This window comes from Podarcis liolepis, assembly GCF_965112155.1.
Source record: "Podarcis liolepis genome assembly, chromosome: 18".
In the NCBI taxonomy this organism is placed as follows: domain Eukaryota; kingdom Metazoa; phylum Chordata; class Lepidosauria; order Squamata; family Lacertidae; genus Podarcis; species Podarcis liolepis.
Genome location: NC_139572.1, coordinates 5,808,619 through 5,828,876, shown reverse-complemented (window position 1 = coordinate 5,828,876; position 20,258 = coordinate 5,808,619). Strand labels below are relative to the sequence as shown.

The 20,258-nt window shown below is 47.2% G+C and overlaps 1 protein-coding gene across 2 annotated transcripts in view; it reads right to left on the bottom strand.

The window, feature by feature from the left end:
• Positions 1-14,019, bottom strand: part of MPND (MPN domain containing) — a 31,097-nt gene extending 17,078 nt beyond the window's left edge. The window contains exons 1-6 of one of the 2 annotated variants that reach the window (XM_083483954.1): positions 13,909-14,019; positions 8,956-9,164; positions 6,254-6,484; positions 4,140-4,299; positions 2,848-2,923; positions 530-626 (exon numbers count right to left, since the gene is read on the bottom strand). In XM_083483954.1, the coding sequence (XP_083340080.1) occupies positions 530-626; positions 2,848-2,923; positions 4,140-4,299; positions 6,254-6,484; positions 8,956-9,164; positions 13,909-13,921 (786 nt within the window). In that variant the 5' untranslated portion in view covers positions 13,922-14,019. Of the gene's footprint in view, positions 1-529; positions 627-2,847; positions 2,924-4,139; positions 4,300-6,253; positions 6,485-8,955; positions 9,368-13,908 lie in introns of those variants that run through there. The other variant, XM_083483953.1, reaches the window with a different exon arrangement.
• Positions 14,020-20,258: the final 6,239 nt, after the last annotated feature.

Below are 20,258 nucleotides of genomic sequence, written 5' to 3'. Positions count from 1 at the left end.
TACTACTACTACTAGCACTACTACTACTGTATGCACTAGCAGAGGAAAAAAGACTGCAGGCTATTTTTCAGAACCTAAGAAGTGTTGATTCCCAAGGGGATGTTTTTTAAAAAAATTGAATTATTAAGGGAACTTTGCGCTTGCATTTTTATCAAACGGCAGAGTCGGCCCAGTACATTTTTGGCACCTGAGGCAAACCCCAAAATGGCAGGCCTCCCTTCCTTTCCACCAGGGAAGAAGAGGGGAGGGAAGATTTACATCAGGAACAAGGGAGGGAGGAAGGGCAGAAGAAAAATCAACGTCAGGATCTGCTGCCCCGCTGGATTCTGCCGCCTGAGGGAAATTTTTAATGTTTGATGTTCTATTCTGTTTTAATATTCTGTTGGGAGCCGCCCCGAGTGGCTGGGGAAACCCAGCCAGATGGGTAGGGTATAAAGAATAATTTATTATTATATTATTACAGAGGTGGTTGCTTCTTCCCTTGCCTCTTGGTGGGGCCGGCCGGGGCCCTGCCAAATGTCCAACGTACCACTAACAAAAGGACGTTGCTGGAGATGGCGACATTGAAAGGCTGGAACTTGTTAAGGGCTGCGAAAGACGTCACTTCCACCAAGGTGTGGGGATTCCTAAAGGCAGACAAAGAAATGGCCATTATGAGGACTAGTTGCATTAAAAATAGATATCTTAATGAGCAGAATACAAAGGCTTTTAAATACGACTTAAGCTGCCTTGAGGCAGTCAATCCTGTATTTATTTGTTAAACGTCCAAGAATCACAGGAAGGCTTACCGTATAAACGAATCGCAGTATAAATGGATGGCATGTTTTGTTTGTGGAAAATTCCTTCCCAAACAAAGCCCGTTAGTGCTTTACATCATCAAATATCCTTTATTAGGCATAAGGTAAAGGTAAAGGCAAAGGGACCCCTGACCATTAGGTCCAGTCGTGACCGACTCTGGGGTTGCGGCGCTCATCTCGCTTTACTGGCCGAGGGAGCCGGCGTACAGCTTCCGGGTCATGTGGCCAGCAGGACTAAGCCACTTCTGGCGAACCAGAGCAGTGCATGGAAACGCCGTTTACCTTCCCGCCGGAGCAGTACCTATTTATCTACTTGCACTTTGACGTGCTTTCGAACTGCTGCGTGGGCAGGAGCAGGGACTGAGCAACGGGAGCTCACCCGTTGCGGGGATTCGAACCACCAACCTTCTGATCGGCAAGTCCTAGGCTCTGTGGTTTAACCCACAGCGCCACCTGCTATTAGGCATAGCAAACCACATGTTATCAAACAGACACTATATACAAATTGTGCAAAATACGAGCTCAGCATAACAAGGTTTGTCCCAGTCAGATCTTTAACTCCTGAGGAAATCAATTTGCATAAATAACACAATACAACACTACCACATCACCAATCAATTAAGAGCCACTAAATCTCTTTATAATGGCCCAGTCTTTCTACATGGACAGCACTCAAAAATTCAGCCAGTATTAAAGTACCGTATTTTTTGCTCTATAAGACTCACTTTTTCCCTCCTTAAAAGTAAGGGGAAATGTGTGTGCGTCTTATGGAGCGAATGCAGGCTGCGCAGCTATCCCAGAAGCCAGAACAGCAAGAGGGATTGCTGCTTTCACTGCGCAGTGATCCCTCTTGCTGTTCTGGCTTGTGAGATTCAGAATATTTTTTTTCTTGTTTTCCTCCTCCAAAAACTAGGTGCGTCTTGTGGTCTGGTGTGTCTTATAGAGCGAAAAATACGGTAATTTGATCATTCCTGTCCGAAAGCAAGTCCCGAACTGTTGGTATCATAGAATTCAGCCGAGTTGTAAGGCCTCTAATAAATGCCAAAATCACAAGAAAAGAAAATATGCCCCAAAGTATCAGGTTCCTCGTTAGAGTGGTTAAAAAACAACATTTTCTTCAGAATCGGTTTACGCAAATGTGTTCCAGACCCATCTTGCATTCGGCAAGTCCTTATTTTTGCTTTCTTACTCCTTTGCCGAAAACTGCACAAATGCTGCGGCGTATCGCAAAGTGCCGTTGCAAGGCGAGGGGAAACTGTTTCAGCCCGGGGGCCACACTCCCTTCCAGGGGCCAGAGCCAAAAGTGGGAGGAGCAATACATGTAAATTTCATGAATCGAATAACATTGACTCACCCCCTCTCTGCCCTCCCCAGCTAGCAAGAGGCCTTGCTAAAGGTTCCCTCGCTGCGAGAAGCCAAGTTACAGGGAACCAGGCAGAGGGCCTTCTCGGTGGTGGCGCCCACCCTGTGGAACGCCCTCCCACCAGATATCAAACAACTACCAGACTTTTAGAAGACATCTGAAGGCAGCCCTGTTTAGGGAAGCTTTTAATGTCTGACAGACTATTGTATTTTAATCTTTTGTTGCAAGCCGCCCAGAGTGGCTGGGGAAACTCAGCCAGATGGGTGGGTTATAAGTAAGAAACAACAACAACAACAGGTGCGGTATAAGTAATTTATTATTATTATCATTACGCCCACGGGCATGTTCCGGCTCGGGGAAACACTGTAGGAGAGTGCAAGAATTGAGGGTGCTTTCCAGGGGCCGGTGAGAGAAGTCTAGAGGGCCACATGGTGAATCCCAGCCAGAGTTTTCTCTTTTACATTGTTGGCCGCATTTCAGCAAACTAGCTTCTCGAGCCGCGGCTGAAATCCTGCCTCCCCACCCACCAACTCAAAACAGAGGCATCCATTCTCGAGTCTGCCTTCGCCTTGAGGACTACAGCCTTTCCTCCTGCTTTTTAAATTAGATGTCACTCCCTGAGCACAGCTGCACACAAGACATGCGTCTCTAGCTACTGAGAGGATTTCATACATACGATGGACGTACTTAGCAGAGTCCCGACTCCCCAGGCTGCAATAACGGACAGGGATTCGATTCCTGCAGTCCATCCTTTTGCTGCTATCTGCGGTTAAAAACAAAGCGACTGGCTATCACTGAGCTAGATTGAGCCATGAAACACAAAATTAAACATCTCCACCCTCCGTTTCAACACCTTTCATTGTTGCACCATTTATTTTATTCTGCATTTTAATTGTGGATGTTTGTGCTTTGTTTTGTTTACAAAATGTATTTTTTTTATACATAGCATAACCATTGTGACCTTTATCAAAGGGTAGCGCTAGCTACTGGTTTTCCCAGTAGTGATGTGTGGAAGTGAGAGCTGGACCATCAAGAAGGCTGATCGCCAAAGAATGGATGCTTTTGAATTCCGGCGCTGGAGGAGACTCTTGAGAGTCCCATGGACTGCAAGAAGATCAAACCTCTCCATTCGGAAGGAAATCAGCCCTGAGTGCTCACTGGAAGGACAGATCGTGAAGCTGAGGCTCCAAGACTTTGGCCACCTCATGAGAAGAGAAGACTCCCTGGAAAAGACCCTGATGTTGGGAAATATGGAGGGCACAAGGAGAAGGGGATGACAGAGGACGAGATGGTTGGATAGTGTTCTCGAAGCTACCAGCATGAGTTTGACCAAACTGCGGGAGGCAGTGGAAGACAGGAGTGCCTGGCATGCTCTGGTCCAGGGGGTCACGAAGAGTTGGACATGACTAACAACTCAACAACAATGCTAGCCAAAATTCCTTCCTGCAGCGGGGAAAAGTCTGTTTTCCAAGAATCTGCGAGGACATCAGTTCTGACAAATTTCTTTTATTTCAGAGCGTCCTGCTATATAAAGATCTGTTTGTGGAGTCAGACTGTTTTGCGGTCGCATATGTAATAAAACTATACAGTCGTACCTTGGTTGTTGAACGCCTTGTGACTCAAATGTTTTGGCTCCTGAACACTGCAAACCTGGAAGTGAGTGTTCCGGTTTGCGAACTTTTTTTGGAAGCTGAACATCTGACGCGGCTTCTGCAGCCAATCAGAAGCCGCGCCTTGGTTTTTGAACGTTTTCGGAAGTCGAACGGACTTCCAGAATGGATTCCGTTTGAGAACCAAAGTTTATGGGTGTACTAAGTTTATGGGTGTTTTTAAAGTATGAGCGAAATTGTTTCGTTGTGTATTTAAATCACAAATAATAGGGTTTTTAAAAAATATATAATTGGTTTTACATTTGTAAACTGCTTAGAAGCCCATTTTGGCAAGCCAGCGACATATAAATCAATAGTACATTGACATACCTGAGCTGTGCAATTCTGCAAGACTTTTCGCCTGCTGCTTCCGGGTCTTGTCCTCCAATTTCTTAGCTAGCATGGACTCTGAGAGGACTGACTTAACCCCCTTGGCTTCTTCTTCCTCCTCATCGGCAAGCTCATCCTCTTCCCCTTCGCTCACTAAACTCTGGGGGAGGAAAAGAGATGCAAAAGCCGTCAGAGAGGCCAGTCTCCCCACTGCTACTCAGCCTACAAGAGCTGTCATGTGAGGAAGGAAGAATAGCTATGCCCTCAGTTGCTCCAGCTGGCTTCAGATCGAACGTCCAGAGCTGTTTGACAGTGGGCCGGAATGCATAAGGCAGAGGCAGTTTCTGCAATATACAGTTGCCAACTCAAACTTTCGTGCATGAAAGAGTTAACCTGAGCCTGGAACCCAGGTAGCAAGTGGGTGTGGCTTAGCAGGCCCTCTGCTTCCCCACTTCTCAGTCTTTTTCTCTGTGCTTCATGCGGACGATGGCTCCCAGCTGCAAGAAAAACCAAGTGAACTGAAATTGTGTGTATCTGAAGAAGTGTGCATGCACACGAAAGCTCATACCAAGAACTAACTTAGTTGGTCTTTAAGGTGCTACTGGAAGGAATTTTTTATTTTGACTATGGCAGACCAACACGGCTACCTATCTGCAAGTGAACTGAATCTCTCAAAAAAGGAGATCTTATAGCCTGCAACCCAAAGATTGCATGATCCTCTTTGGAAGTAAGTACAGTGGTACCTCGGGCTACATACGCTTAAGGTTACAGACTCCACTAACCCAGAAATAATACCTTGGGTTAAGAACTTTGCTTCAGAATGAGAACAGAAATTGTGCTCCGGCGACACGGCAGCAGCGGGAGGCCCCCTTAGCTAAAGTGGTGCTTCAGGTTAAGAACAGTTTCAGGTTAAGAACGGACCTCTGGAACGAATTACCGTATTTTTTGCACCATAACACTCACTTTTTTCCTCCTAAAAAGTAAGGGGAAATGTCTGTGCGTGTTATGGAGGGAATACCTATGGGTGGCATGCCTACAGATTTTCCTCCTCTAAAAACTACGTGTGTGTTATGGTCGGGTGCGTGTTATAGAGCGAAAAATACGGTAAGTACTTAACCCGAGGTGCCACTGTAAAGTTATTTTCTTTTAAAGTCATTTGAAACCTTTCTTCATTTTTGTCTTACTGCCAGCTGACAGATTTGTCCATTTTAAATTCTGGAAACTCTGTGAGCAAAAATAAACAAACCACTTACTGTGATTTATTCTAGCCTAAGTATTTTTGCGGGGAACTTTTGTTTTGAAAGTGGATGAGGGCATATGTGAAATCTAACCAAGTTTTAAGGTGTTCTGCGCAATCGCTGTTGTGCTTAACTCTGCTGTGAGAGAGTAAGAATATCTCTTCCCAACCTCTCACCCCAGCAATGGTGGGGGCCCACATTAAATTATTAAATTTGTATGCTGTCCTTCATCCAAAGATCTCGGGGAAGAAAGTAGATAGCCCTTGATTTCTTAGCGTAAATGAAAACTGCATTAGTTATTCTTGCACAGAAGCACAAACAAAAGATAACTGTGTCACCATTAAGTATATATAAAAATTTAGAGTCTGTTTCCTTTATTTTTTTAAACCCATCAAAAGCAGCTTTTTTGCATTTACCATAATCAGATAAATCTAAACTGTTGCTTACTTAAGTAAAGGTAAAAGGACCCCTGACCATTAGGTCCAGTCGTGGCCGACTCTGAGGTTGCGGTGCTCATCTCGCTTTACTGGCCAAGGGAGCCGGCGTACAGCTTCCGGGTCATGTGGCCAGCAGGACTAAGCCGCTTCTGGCGAACCAGAGCAGCGCACGGAAACGCCCTTTACCTTCCCACCGGAGCGGTACCTATTTATCTACTTTCACTTTGACGTGCTTTCAAACTGTTACGTTGGCAGGAGCAGGGACCGAGCAACGGGAGCTCACTCCATCGCGGGGATTTGAACCGCCAACCTTCTGATCGGCAAGTCCTAGGCTCTGTGGTTTAACCCACAGCGCCACCCGCATCCTTTGTTGCTTACTTAGCTTGTACATAAATGCAGTACTCTAACAAGTGAAAGAGAAATGAGGGTTTTCACTCACCTCCTCGGCAGGGGGCGTGTTGGGCTGGTACTTTTTCAGCCAAACAGCTTTATACTGGTCTAATTTCTGGCCCTTATACTTGACCGACGCCCAGCCACACCCAGACTTCTTGGCTGGGTTGACGAGCTTTTTGCAGTAGGTCGCCCAGGCGCTTGGGGAGTTGAACACTTGACCCGTCTCCTGCCAAACAATCTTGCCATCCGTCAAGAGGTCGCCCAAGAATTTCTTGCCCTGGGACAGGTGAGAGAGGAGACACAATGGGAATGTAAAAAAGTGGGAAACGATATATAATGAGACGAAAAAGATGTTGAAATATACATTTACAGTGGTACCTCGGGTTACATACGCTTCATGTTACATACACTTCAGGCTACAGACTCCACTAACCCAGAAATAGTGCTTCAGGTTAAGAACTTTGCTTCAGGATGAGAACAGAAATCGTGCTCCAGCAGCGCCGCAGCAGCAGCAGACCCCATTAGCTAAAGTGGTGCTTCAGGTTAAGAACAGTTTCAGGTTAAGTACGGACCTCCGGAACGAATTAAGTACTTAACCCGAGGTACCACTGTATTAAAAAAACCCAGAAGCATTTTAAATTAGAATTGTAGGAGATGATATTAATAGACAGGACTGTAAGTTGTTTTTATATGCAATGACGGCAGCAAGAATATTATTGGCACAAAAATGGAAGAAAGAAGAATTACTGACGAAAGAGGAATGGCGAATGAAATTAATGGACTATGCAGAATTAGACAACAGGAAGGATTTGAAAACTGCGGGATCAGAGATTCTTAGAAGACTGGAGTAAATATTTGAACTATTTGAAAAACAGATTATGCTAGTAGGACTGCAAGAAGATCTATGAGGAGGACTATTTGAAATATTGCAAGAAAGACTATGATGAGAATTATTGGTTAAGGATAATCAAAAGTAATAGAGAAATTAAGAAATGCAGAACAAATGATAAAGAGCGGGAAATCTTCAGAAGTGGTTGACGGAAGTCTAAAATATGGTATAAGATAAGAAGTTATGTTAAACGATTGTTGGAAAGGATATGTTAAAAAAAACAATAAAAATGGAGAGAGAGAGAGAGAGAGAGAGAGAGAGAGAGAGAGAGAGGGAGGGAGAAGAGACAAAACGAAGGCATGGGTGGGTGTGCAGGAGACAAATAGATGATTCCAGTCTTTTTCTAAGTTCATTTATGTCGTAACCAGTGCTTTTTCCCCCAGCCAGAGCTCAGTTCCAGCTCAGGTGGGCGCCATTTGTGGGAACGTTCAGGGAGGCAGGAGAGGATATATTGTTTATTAATATCCTTCCTAACTTGCGTTAGCAAGTTCCTTTACTTACCAGAGTTTCACATTCCCCTTTCAAACGCACAGCGGATAGCTGGTTGCAGGCTTGTGTAAGCGTCTCATTGTCAGCTTCCTGGTAAGTTCCCTTATACCCCTCTTAAAAGAATAAACACACCACAATCTTGTGTGACGTATATATAAGCATAGCTGTCAACGTTTCCCTTTTTTAAAGGGAAATTCCCTTATTCCGAATAGGATTCCTTCCAAGAAAAGGGAAACGTTGACAGCTATGTGTATAAGTAGTTTACTCACATTCAGTTCACAGATGGATCTCTGAAGGCAGACTTAGTTACAAAGTATATACGTGGATCTATCCCATATGGAAATAGTCCCAGTGTCCTCTGTTGGCTGGAAGCTAATCTCTAGCTCAAAGCTGATCCACAGATGGAGAAAGTCAAAAAGAGAGAGAACTGCGTGCCCTGTCCCTTTTGTTACAGGTAAGGTCATGCCCACCTCTAGGTAAAGGTAAAGGGACCCCTGACCATTAGGTCCAGTCGTGGCCGACTCTGGGGTTGTGGTGCTCATCTCGCTTTATTGGCTGAGGGAGCCGGCGTACAGCTTCTGGGTCATGTGGCCAGCAGGACTAAGCCGCTTCTGGCGAACCAGAGCAGCGCACGGAAATGCCATTTACCTTCCCACCGCAGCGGTACCTATTTATCTACTTGCACTTTGACGTGCTTTCAGACTGCTAGGTTGGCAGGAGCAGGGACCGAGCAACGGGAGCTCACCCTGTGGCAGGGATACGAACCGAAGACCTTCTGATCGGCAAGTCCTAGGCTCTGTGGTTTAACCCACAGCGCCACCCGCATCCCATATGCCCACCTCTAGTCATATGCAAAAGGAAGTATGTTCCAGCCAGGAGGAAACAGGAACATTCCCCCTGCATGGCCACTCTAGGAAAACATGTTGTGCTTGACTGCTACTTAACATATCACATCCCACACCATTGAGGGCCAGCACTCCCCTTGTCCGCTTCTTGGAAGGAGAAGCGACGGAACGACGAGAGCGTCTTACCGTTCTGCCCGGATGCTGAGTTCCAACGCCGAGGGCCTTCTAGTGGTTCCCTCATTGCGAGAAGCAAAGCTACAGGGAACCAGGCAGAGGGCCTTTCCGGTAGTGGCGCCCGCCCTGTGGAACACCCTCCCACCAGATGTCAAAGAGATAAACAACTACCTGACATTCAGAAGACATCTGAAGGCAGCCCTGTTCAGGGAAGTTTTTAATGTGTGACATTTGAGTGTATTTTTGGTCTTTGTTGGAAGCCGCCAAGAGTGGCTGGGGAAAGCCAGCCAGATGGGCGAGGTACAAATAATAAATTATTATTATTATTATTATTATTATTATTATTATTACCAGGTAGTAAATGGAGAGGACGCCCTCTCCGGGCTCAATCAGCCCATCCTTGAGAAGCACGCGCAGAGTGATTCCGCGACGGGTCAGAATGCAGCAGCTACGCCTGCCAGGAACCAGTAATTTCCCCACGTTCTCGTGGTCTTCCAAGCTCGCCTCCAGCTCCTCCTCGTCCTCTTCCAGGCAATCGTCTCCTCCGAGGGATTCTGCATCTAGGGTTTGGGACATAGCTGTCAACTTACAGATTTGAAAATAAGGGACCAGCAGCCTCGAAAATAAGGGATCAGCAGCCAAAATAAGGGATTTTCCAGGCACAGGTATGTTCAACTTCTGAGCCCCTTCAAGCCAAAGGCAGAAAGCCCAGCCAGCAGCCAAACGAAGCCTCAAGCGGTGGTTCCCACAGCGCAGCAACCCGGCAAATGGGATGCAGCAAGGGAAACCACCGTCACCTCTCCACTGGGAAGCGCTGAGCAAAGGCGAGTCCCCAGGCAAGGCGGCCGATTTGATTGGCACAAGGCATGCAAGCTCCACCCCCCCCAGTCGTTCTTAGACTCCTTATTGGGTGAGCAATGCAGCCAAGCAACACAGCTGGAGCCTCCCTCCTCCCTGGCTGGCAGGGAGGGAGGGAGAGGAGCTGCTTCCTTTGAAACCTGGAAAATTTAAGGGACGTCATCAATAAGGGACAGCAGCGGGACACAGCGCTGGGATAAGGGACTTTCCCGCCAAATCAGGGACGGTTGACAGATATGGTTTGGGAAGAGTAAGCGCAGAAGGAATGATCAGGGAGCCAGGCGGGATCAGTCTGGGAAATTTAGGTTCGATCCCTGGTAAATCCAGGCAGGGTTGGGAATATTCCCCTACCCACCCTCAAGATCTAGTAGACTCCAAACTGGGAAGGGTAGCTGATCCCGCTGAAGACAGAATCAGAATTTGAAATGACCTCAACAGATTGCAGAGAACCGGGCCCAAGCTAGCAAAAGGAATTCTAATAGGGACAATTGTCTGGTTCTGTACTTAGGCAGGAAGAACCAGATGCACATATATAGGATGGGGGACACCCGAGTTACTAGAAGCATGTGTGAATAGGATCTAAGGGGTCTTGGTGGACCACAAGCTTAACGTGAGTCCACAGTGTGATGCAGCAGCAAAAAAAGGCTAAGACTATTCTAGGCTGCGGGACGCGGGTGACGCTGTGGGTTAAACCACAGAGCCTAGGACTTGCCAATCAGAAGGTCGGCGGTTCGAATCCCCGCAATGATGGGGTGAGCTCCCGTTGCTTGGTCCCTCCTCCTGCCAACCTAGCACTTCGAAAGCACGAAGTGCAAGTAGATAAATAGGTACCACTCCGGCGGGAAGGTAAACGGCGGGAAGGTAAAAGTCTAGTGTCCAGACCAGGGATAGGCAAACTCGGCCCTCCAGATGTTCTGGGACTACAACTCCCGTCATCCCTGGCTAACAGGACCAGTGGTCAGGGATGATGGGAATTGTAGTCTCAAAACATCTGGAGGGCCGAGTTTGCCTATGCCTGGTCCAGACCAAGGTTGGCTGGCCGTCTGTCATGGATGCTTTAGCTGAGATTCCTGTATTTCAGGGACCCTGGAGGTCCCTTCCAACTCTGCAATACGATGATCCACCTTACTGAGCTAGACAGATGGGCTGCCTCAGGAGAAAGCAGCTCCTTGTACCTCCCAATTGTTTAGAAGTTACTTTCTGTACGGAGAGATTTGTGAATCAGAGAGCTGGGAAATCTGATGCAAAATTCAGCATCTAGGATTCGGTGCCTTCTGTAAAAATTAAAAAGGAAGGTCCTAGTCCTTATGAAGGTGAAGATCGGGGGGACAGTTCTTGGTGGACACGACTTTGGTGTTACCACTTGTGATCATCTCCTGACCCCTTGTATAGAGAAGGGGCGTATGTTTGATTTGGCTAAGATTAGATGAGTCCGGGGTTGCAGTGAACCAGTGAAGGCGGTGAAGGTCCTGTGTGAGTGTCTGGAGGCGGTTGGAGGATGGATGGCGGCTAACAGATTGAGGTTGAATCCTGACAAGACAGAAGTACTGTTTTGGGGGGACAGGAGGCAGGTGGGTGTGGGGTCCTGAATGGGGTAACTGTGCCCCTGAAGGACCAGGTGCGCAGCCTGGGAGTCACTTTGGACTCACAGCTGTCCATGGAGACGCAGGTCAGCTCTGTGTCCAGGGCGGCTGTTTATCAGCTCCATCTGGTACGCAGGATGAGACCCTACCTGTCCGCAGACTGGCCAGAGTGGTGCATGCTCTGGTTATCTCCCTCTTGGACTACTGCCATGCGCTCTACGTGGGGCTACCTTTGAAGGTGACCCGGAAACTACAACTAATTCAGAAGGCGGCAGCTAGACTGGAGACTGGGAGCGGCCTCCGAGACCATATAACACCAGTCTTGAAAGACCTACATTGGCTCCCAGTACGTTTCCGAGCACAATTCAGATTGTTGGTGCTGACCTTGAAAGCCCTAAACGGCCTTGGCCCAGTATCCCTGAAGGAGTGTCTCCACCTCCATCGTTCTACCCGGACACTGAGGTCCAGCACTGAGGGCCTTCTGGCGGTTCCCTCACTGTGAGAAGCTAAGTTACAGGGAAGCAGGCAGAGGGCCTTCTCGGTGGTGGCACCCACCCTGTGGAACACCCTCCCACCAGATGTCAAAGAGATAAACAACTACCAGACTTTTAGAAGACATCTGAAGGCAGCCCTGTTTAGGGAAGCTTTTAATGTTTGATGTATTACAGTATTTTAATATTTTTTTGGAAGCCGCCCAGAGTGGCTGGGGAAACCCAGCCAGATGGGCGGGGTATAAATAATAAATTATTATTATATTATCATTATACAGTGGCACCTTGGTTCCCAAATGTCTTGGTTCTCAAACACAAAGGACCCAGGAGTAACTGTTCCGGTTTTCGAACGTTTTTTGGAAGCCGAACATCCGATGCAGCTGTCGGCTATTGTTTCCGGGGCGCCTGCACCAATCAGAAGCTGCGCCTTTGATTTTGAACATTTTGGAAGTCAAACGGACTTCCAGAACAGATTAAGTTTGACGCTTTTGTTTTTGTTATTTATTTTGTGTTTTTGTTTTCGAGGCTTTTTCTGTTTGTTTTTGTGACTGTGTGGAACCCAGTTCAGCTGCTGATGGATTGTGCGACTGCCGAAATGGATAAAAGCCCCCCCCATCCAAACAATGACTATCATCAGTGAACGTAAGAAAAATATATATAAATTATTATCATCTACAATACTGTCTTATTTATTTTATAGTGCAGTACATTGATTATTGCTTTCATTTTATGGATCAACAGTATCTTTAGATAGTAAAATTCATGCTAAATTGCTGCTTTGGGGGTTGTTTTTAAAAGTCTGGAACGGATTAATCCCTTCTGCATTGCTTTCTATGGGAAAGCGTGCCTTGGTTTTGGAACGCTTTGGTTTTGGAACGGACTTCTGGAACGGATTAAGTTTGAGAACCAATGTACCACTGTATTTGAAACTTTGTTTCATCTGGCAACCGGCCCCCCTCCTCATGGCAAATCTTCTTCCTCCTCCCGTCCCTCCAGAGTGAGGGATACTTTCTTGCGCCCCAAGTGAGAATATAAGCGAAAACCGAGGGAGTCCAACGAGTTTGGAGAGAGCGAATGAGAGAAGGGGAAGGAAAGATGTTCTGGAGCTTACAGCCTGCATAGACCCAAAATGTGAAGCAGAAGGGACTACAGTGGTACCCCGGGTTACATACGCTTCAGGTTACATACACTTCAGGTTACAGACTCTGCTAACCCAGAAATAGTACCTCGGGTTAAGAACTTTGCTTCAGGATGAGAACAAAAACCGTGCTGCGGTGGCGCAGCGGCAGCAGGAGGCCCCATTAGCTAAAGTGGTGCTTCAGGTTAAGAACAGTTTCAGGTTAAGAACGGACCTCCGGAACGAATTAAGTACTTAACCCGAGGTACCACTGTATTGGTTTATTTTCTTTCTTTTTTCCTCACTCTCCTCCTATAAATTAAACTTTCTTAATAAACTATTAATATAAAAAACCCCGGCATGAATAAACGAATAGATGTTTAGGATAGGTGTGGCCTGCCTTTCACTGGATATATTATTGAATAGTTGTTGTTGCTTACTTGTCTCTGTTGTTGTTTTATCTTTCTGCAAACCGCCTTGAGGTTTGGGGGTTTTTTTGTCTTACAATTGTGGCGTCTAAATTTTGTGAAAATATATTAGGAAGGATGGATGGTTATAGGTTGTTGTTTTTTAACAATTATGCGGCATATAAATTTTGCGAAATTAATAATAAATAAAATCATAAATTTTTATTTATACCCCGCCCTTCCCGGTTCAGAAAACTGGGCTCAGGGCGGCTAACAACAACTTTAAAACACTTAATGGATGCAACAAAGAACAGCATAAAATACAGTATAAAACGTGAATGACAATAAATTCAGAATTCAAAAATTAATATAATCGTACGGAGGGATGGAAGAATGGATGGATGGACAGAGAGTGACCGACAGATGATGCATATAAATCTTGACTCTGCAACAGAACCGCTGTTAGTCACGCCCATTGTTTCCAATGGGTCTACTCGGAGCAGGGCTAACACCTGCCTACAACCCATCGGGGCAGGGAGATAAATGAGCAGGAGCTGCAACATCAGCACCATTCTCCATCCTTTAAGCTTGGGCTTTGCAGCCGTCTGTGCGCGCTCAGAGGACCAGCCCTCTCCATCCCGGCAGGAGTCCGCCTGGGAGCCGCGCGCCCCGGGCGCACGGCTGCAAAAGCAGGTTCCGGGGCCGAGAGCCTATCCTTTGAGCTGGGCTGGTTGCGGGGAGAAAGAGGGTCTGGATCCGAGCCGGGCCGGGAGTGCGCCTCCCTCCCTCCCTCCCTCCCTCCTTGCTTCCTGCCTACGGGCCCCGATCCCCGCCTCCCTCCCGGGTACCTGCTGCAGCCATGGCTCCGCTTCCCCCTCGCCGCTTCCTCTGCGCGTCACAGCGCGGAGGCTCCCGGCTGTCTCCGCCTCTCCCCGGGAGAAAAGGAGAACGGGAGAGAAAGGAAGACAAAGGAGAGGGGGGAGGAGGGAGGGAGGGAGAGCAGAAGAAGGGAATGAGAAAGGGAAGACAAAGGAGAGGAAGCGCAGGAGCGCAGGACCTTCCCGGGAGGGTCTTCAAATGATAGCATCCTAGAATTGCAAAGGACGCCCGAGGGTCTGCAGCGCAGGAATTATAGAAGGCTAGGATTGTGAAGCTGGAAGGGAGTCTGTAACCTGAAGCGTATGTAACCTGAAGCGTATGTAACCTGAGGTACCACTGTATAGCATCACATCATTGTAGAGTTGGAAATCATCATCATCATCAGTGCTTCTTTTCTTTAAAAATGTTTAGGGGTACTCTCATTTTGACACAAGAAAATCAACATTTTAGCGATGATACAGTGGTACCTTGGGTTACAAAAGCTTCAGGTTACAGACTCCGCTAACCCAGAAATAGTACCTCGGGTTAAGAACTTTGCTTCAGGATGAGAACAGAAATTGTGCTCCGGCGGCACAGCAGCAGCAAGAGGCCCCATTAGCTAAAGTGGTGCTTCAGGTTAAGAACAGTTTCAGGTTAAGAACGGACCTCCGGAACGAATTAAGTACTTAACCCGAGGTACCACTGTACATTCTTTATTACTGTATTGAGTTTCACTATTTATACAGTTAATCCATACATTTTCGAAGACATAATAAGCGACACACCATGATTTGTTGTCATTTAGTCATGTCCGCCTCTTCGTGACCCCCTAGACCAGAGCACGCCAGGCACTCCTGTCTTCCACTGCCTCCCGCAGTTTGGTCAAACTCATGTTAGCAGCTCTGAGAACACTGTCCCACCATCTCGTCCTCTGTCGTCCCCTTCTCCTTGTGCCCTCCATCTTTCCCAGCATCAGGGTCTTCTCCAGGGAGTCTTCTCTTCTCATGAGGTGGCCAAAGTCTTGGAGCCTCAGCTTCAGGATCTGTCCTTCCAGTGAGCACTCAGGGCTGATTTCCTTCAGAATGGAGAGGTTTGATCTTCTTGCAGTCCATGGGACTGAATTCTCCAGCACCAGAATTCAAAAGCATTGATTCTTTAGCGATCAGCCTTCTTTATGGTCCAGCTCTCACTTCCATACATCACTAGTGTTTTCTTTAGTCTCTCCTGAATATTCAGGCAAAAGGCTTTAGGGGGCACAATATCTAATGAAATCAAGAAGATTTGTGAAATGGCTTTCCCCAAGAGGCCACAAATCCTTCCTGCTCTCTCAACAGTCCGGTGGCCTTACTTCTGCATTCCTATGCAGCAGGTCTACCAGGAAGTGCAGCTAACCGCTCTCCGACTCTAGAGGAAATCCACCTTAAGCCTCTTTGGCTAGGCGCCAAATTCCATCTACTAACTGTGCCAGATTTGTACAGGAGCTTGTGAGTTTAATGCCCTTATACTTTATAACCGGAGTCACTAAACTCTTGTGCCAAGTTCCTCATTCTGCTGGGTCGCAGGCCATAAATTCAAAGTGCACAGCTTAGTCCAAAGAATCGCCGGAAACTGTAGTTTGCTCCCAGCATCCTTGATAAATGACAGCCCACAGGATTCTTGGTGGGTGGGCGCAGGGCCGGATTCAGGTTCGATGAGGCCCTAAGCTCCTGAAGGTAATGGGGCCCTTTATATGTCCAGCTGTCCTTTGTCCACAACAATTTGTCGCTGTTTTTTGTGTTGAATATACAGCGGTGCCTCGCAAGACGAAAAGAATCCGTTCTGTGAATCTCTTCGTCTAGCGGTTTTTTCATCTTGTGAAGCAAGCCCATTGACGAATTAGCGGATTAGCGCTATTAGCGGCTTTTAGCGGCTTATCTGCTGATCGGATCAGCTGATAAGCGGCTTAGCGGCTTAGAAAAAGGGGGGGGGAGGAAAAAAAAACCAGCAGGAACTCGCAAGACATTGTCGTCTTGCGAAGCAAGCCCATAGGAAATTCGTTTTGCGAAGCACCTCCAAAACGGAAAACTCTTTCGTCCAGCGAGTTTTCCGTCTTGCGAGGCATTCGTCTTGCGGGGCACCACTGTATGCCAGATAGGGACGTGGGTGGCGCTGTGGGTTAAACCACAGAGCCTAGGACTTGCCGATCAGAAAGTCGGCGTTTCGAATCCCCGTGATGGGGTGAGCTCCCGTTGCTTGGTCCCTGCTCCTGCCAACCTAGCAGTTTGAAAGCACCTTCTCTGGTGGGAAGGTAAATGGTGTTTCCGTGCGCTGCTCTGGTTCGCCAGAAGCAGCTTGGTCATGCTGGCCACATGACCCGGAAGCTGTCTGTGGACAAACGCCGGCTCCCTCGGCCAATAAAGCGAGTTGAGCGCCGCAACCCCAGAGTCGGTCACGACTGGACCTAATGGTCAGGGGTCCCTTTACCTATATGCTAGATGGTCATTTATGGACCTAATAGGTATCTAAAGCCATTTGCACATAACAAAATAAGTATTTTATCAAAGGAACTGTTGAACTGAAATACAATTAAGGATTCCTGTGTTGCCAGAGTTGGGGTCCAGCTAGATGATCCCTGGGGGTCCCATCTACAATTCTCTGATTCTGTGAAAAATGCCTAAGGCTGACTCCTACAAAATAAAACAAAAAAGCCAAGCTTTTGGGGAATCATAGAATCATAGAGTTGGAAGAGACCACAAGGGCCATCGAGTCCAACCCCCTGCCAAGCAGGAAACACCATCAGAGCACTCCTGACATATGGTTGTCAAGCCTCTGCTTAAAGACCTCCAAAAAAGGAGACTCCACCACACTTCTTGGCAGCAAATTCCACTGTCAAACAGCTCTTACTGTCAGGAAGTTCTTCCTAATGTTTAATGGGGAGGATTGAGCATGCTGAATCTTGAGTGTTAGAAAAGAAAAATAGAAAACTCACTCATTCACTCTCTTTGTGTAATGGCAGAAGACTTGACTGGCAGACACTCTGAACAGCAACACTCCTGTTAGAAGACAACGATACGCCACAACATTTTGTCGCAGCACATCCCACTAGTTGTTCTGCTGAAGACAGGAGATGTGACGGAATTTGTCTAAATCATGGGTAGGCAAACTAAGGCCTGGGGGCCAGATCCGGCCCAATTGCCTTCTCAATCCAGCCCGCAGATGGTCTGGGAATCAGTGTGTTTTTACATGAGTAGAATGTGTGCTTTTATTTCAAATACATCTCTGGGTTATTTGTTGTTGTTGTTGTTGTTTAGTCGTTTAGTCGGTTTGATCTTCTCGCAGTCCATGGGACTCTCAAGAGTCTCCTCCAGCACCATAATCCAAAAGCATCAAGGAATTCGTTCATTTTTTTATCCAAAATATAGTCCGCCCCCCCCCAAAAGGTCTGAGGGACAGTGGATCGGCCCTCTGCTGAATAAGTTTGCTGACCCCGGGTCTCAATGATGAGGTCATTGCAAAAGGCTTTTGATACTCTGAAAGGCGACATCAGAGTCAGGTATAAAGAGAGAGGGAGGAAAATACCTTCCTCTTCTAACCACCTGTACCTCATTCAGACTCTTCCCATCATCTTCAAATAAATATTTGTTCAGGTATAAAGGCCGAGTCGCCTCATGCGGGAAGGAAGAAACTGCAAGCAAAAAATATATAAGGTCTTTTGTAACAGTCTAACATGCCGAGACAAGTCGTTTGGAGGGCTGTGGGGTTGCCAACTGCTCAGGAAATGCCAGCTTTGGTGCGTGCCTCTGCCTTTGGCAGAGATTTGATGCGCAAACATCGGCAAGTGGAGGTTATTTTTCCTGGCGCAGAGTCAAGTGTGATTACCTGCCAGGTCCAATTCCTCTTTCAAGGACAAAGGAGGCTGGTTTCAAAGTTCGGATGGTGGAGCACGAGTGCGGATTCTGCCGAGGGGCCAAAACAGAGGCACCGCCACCAATATTGCTGAGGAAAATGGGTTCGAAACAGGCAGTGGTGTCCTTTCCCACTCAGGACCTGAGACCCACCCTGACGTTTCCTGAGCCCATCCTGAAAATGTGTGCACGGGACACACACTCTGTACATGCTCAGATGCCCGCTTCTTGCTGGGCCAACCCCCTGCCTCTTCTAGTCCCATTTGCATTTACAAAATGAGAGGCGCTGCTGGAAGCCAAATTGTCCTCAGATGGACTTGGGCCGTGAGAGCACTCTGCACGCACTCAGAGAGCCTCCTTCGCCGGAGGAACAGTTTAAGGATCTGGGCATGTTTAGCCTGGAAAAGAAGAGACTGGGAGGAGATATGAGAGCCATCTTGAAAATTCTCAAGGGTTTTCCTACAGAAGAGGGAGCGACCTTGTTTTCTCCAGCACCAGAGGGTAGGATTCGAACCCGAACCAATGGATTCAAGTGATAAGGAAGATTTGTAAGAGCCGTTTGGCACTGGAACGGTCGGGAGGCGGTGGGCTCTCCTTCCTTGGAGGTTTTTGAGCAGAGGCTGGACGGCTTTCGGTCATGGATTCGTGTATTGTAGGGGGTTGGACTAGATGACCCTTGGTGTCCCTTCCCTAATCATGATTCTGTGATCCTCTCCTTTTCATACACTTGCATGCTTGAAGACTGTATGCTAGTTCATGTACACAACAACAGCCACATGGACATTAAAGGTAAAGGGGCCCCTGACCATTAGGTCCAGTTGTGACCGACTCTGAGGTTGCGGCGCTCATCTCACTTTATTGGCTGAGGGAGCCGGCGTACAGCTTCTGGGTCATGTGGCCAGCATGACTAAGCCGCTTCTGGCGAACCAGAGCAGCGAACGGAAAAGCCGTTTACCTTCCCGCCGGAGTGGTACCTATTTATCTACTTGCACTTTGACGTGTTTTCGAACTGCTAGGTTGGCAGGAGCAGGGACCGAGCAACGGGAGCTCACCCCGTCGCGGGGATTCGAACCGCCGACCTTCTGATCAGCAAGTCCTAGGATCTGTGGTTTAACCCACAGCACCACCTGCCAGCCCAGAAATGAAGGAAGAGACTATCCCCTGCTTGAAGATCCCGGGCCCCAGGGAAATTTGACTGGCCTCGACTAGAGCCAGGGCCTTTTCGGCCGTGGCCCCGGCCTGGTGGAACGCTCTCCCACAAGAGACCAGGGCCCTGCGGGATTTGACATCTTTCTGCAGGGCCTGCAAGACTGAGCTGTTCCGCCAGGCCTTTGGGCAGGATGCAGTTTGACTCCTTTGTATAAAACAAGCCCAAATTAGGCTCCCAAGGTCCTTGTATGGAAACAGTTGACCCTGGCAATTATTAAGCACTCTCAGTTTCACCCTGATAACTGCCATCTGCCCGGATTTTAACTTGTCTGAATTAATTTTAAGATGCATTTTAACGAATTGATGTCTGTTTTTATGCTTATTGTGTTGTTTTTATGATGTTAGCCGCTCTGAGCCTGGTCTCGGCCGGGGAGGGCGGAATACAAATAAAATTTTATTATTGTTAAAGAAGAATGGCAAACCAAGCTGACAGACTGCCAAAATGGCAAAATTAACCAGGAAGCTGAGGAACCAAGAAGACAAGAACTTTAAAAAAGAATCGGAAAAGTTTACAATATATACCATACACAAGATCATTGTAAGCAGGTTGAAACATTGGCAGGATTTTAAACAAACTTGTCATGTAACAGAATGTATAGATAACCTAGAAAGATAAATCCACTGGTTTTGAATCCATTGGTTTGGGTTTGAATGCTACTCTTGGCAGTGGCACCTGCCCTGAGGAACTCCCTCGCTGCGAGAAGCCAAGTTACAGGGAACCAGGAAGAGGGCCTTCTTGGTAGTGGCACCCGCCCTGTGGAACTCCCCCCCACCAGATGTCAAAGAGAAAAACAACTACCAGACTTTTAGAAGACATCTGAAGGCAGCCCTGTTCAGGGAAGCTTTTAATGTTTGATGCATTACTGTATTTTAATATTTTGTTGGAAGCCACCCAGGGTGGCTGGAGAAGCCCAGCCAGATGGGCGGGGTATAAGTAATATTATTATAATTATTATTTTAAAAATATTGGAGAAGTATTGATATGCAATTGAAAATAGGACCCATGGAAGGGATGGGTAGAATTCAGAGTAATCTCGGTAATTGGATTTGTAATTGGGTTTTGTTGTATGCTTATATTTTGGAAAATGAAGGTGACCCGGAAACTACAACTAATACAGAATGCGGCAGCTAGACTGGTGACTGAGAGTGGCCGGCGAGACCACATAACACCCGTCTTGAAAGACCTACATTGGCTCCCAGTACGTTTCCGAGCACAATTCAAAGTATTGGTGTTGACCTTTCAATCC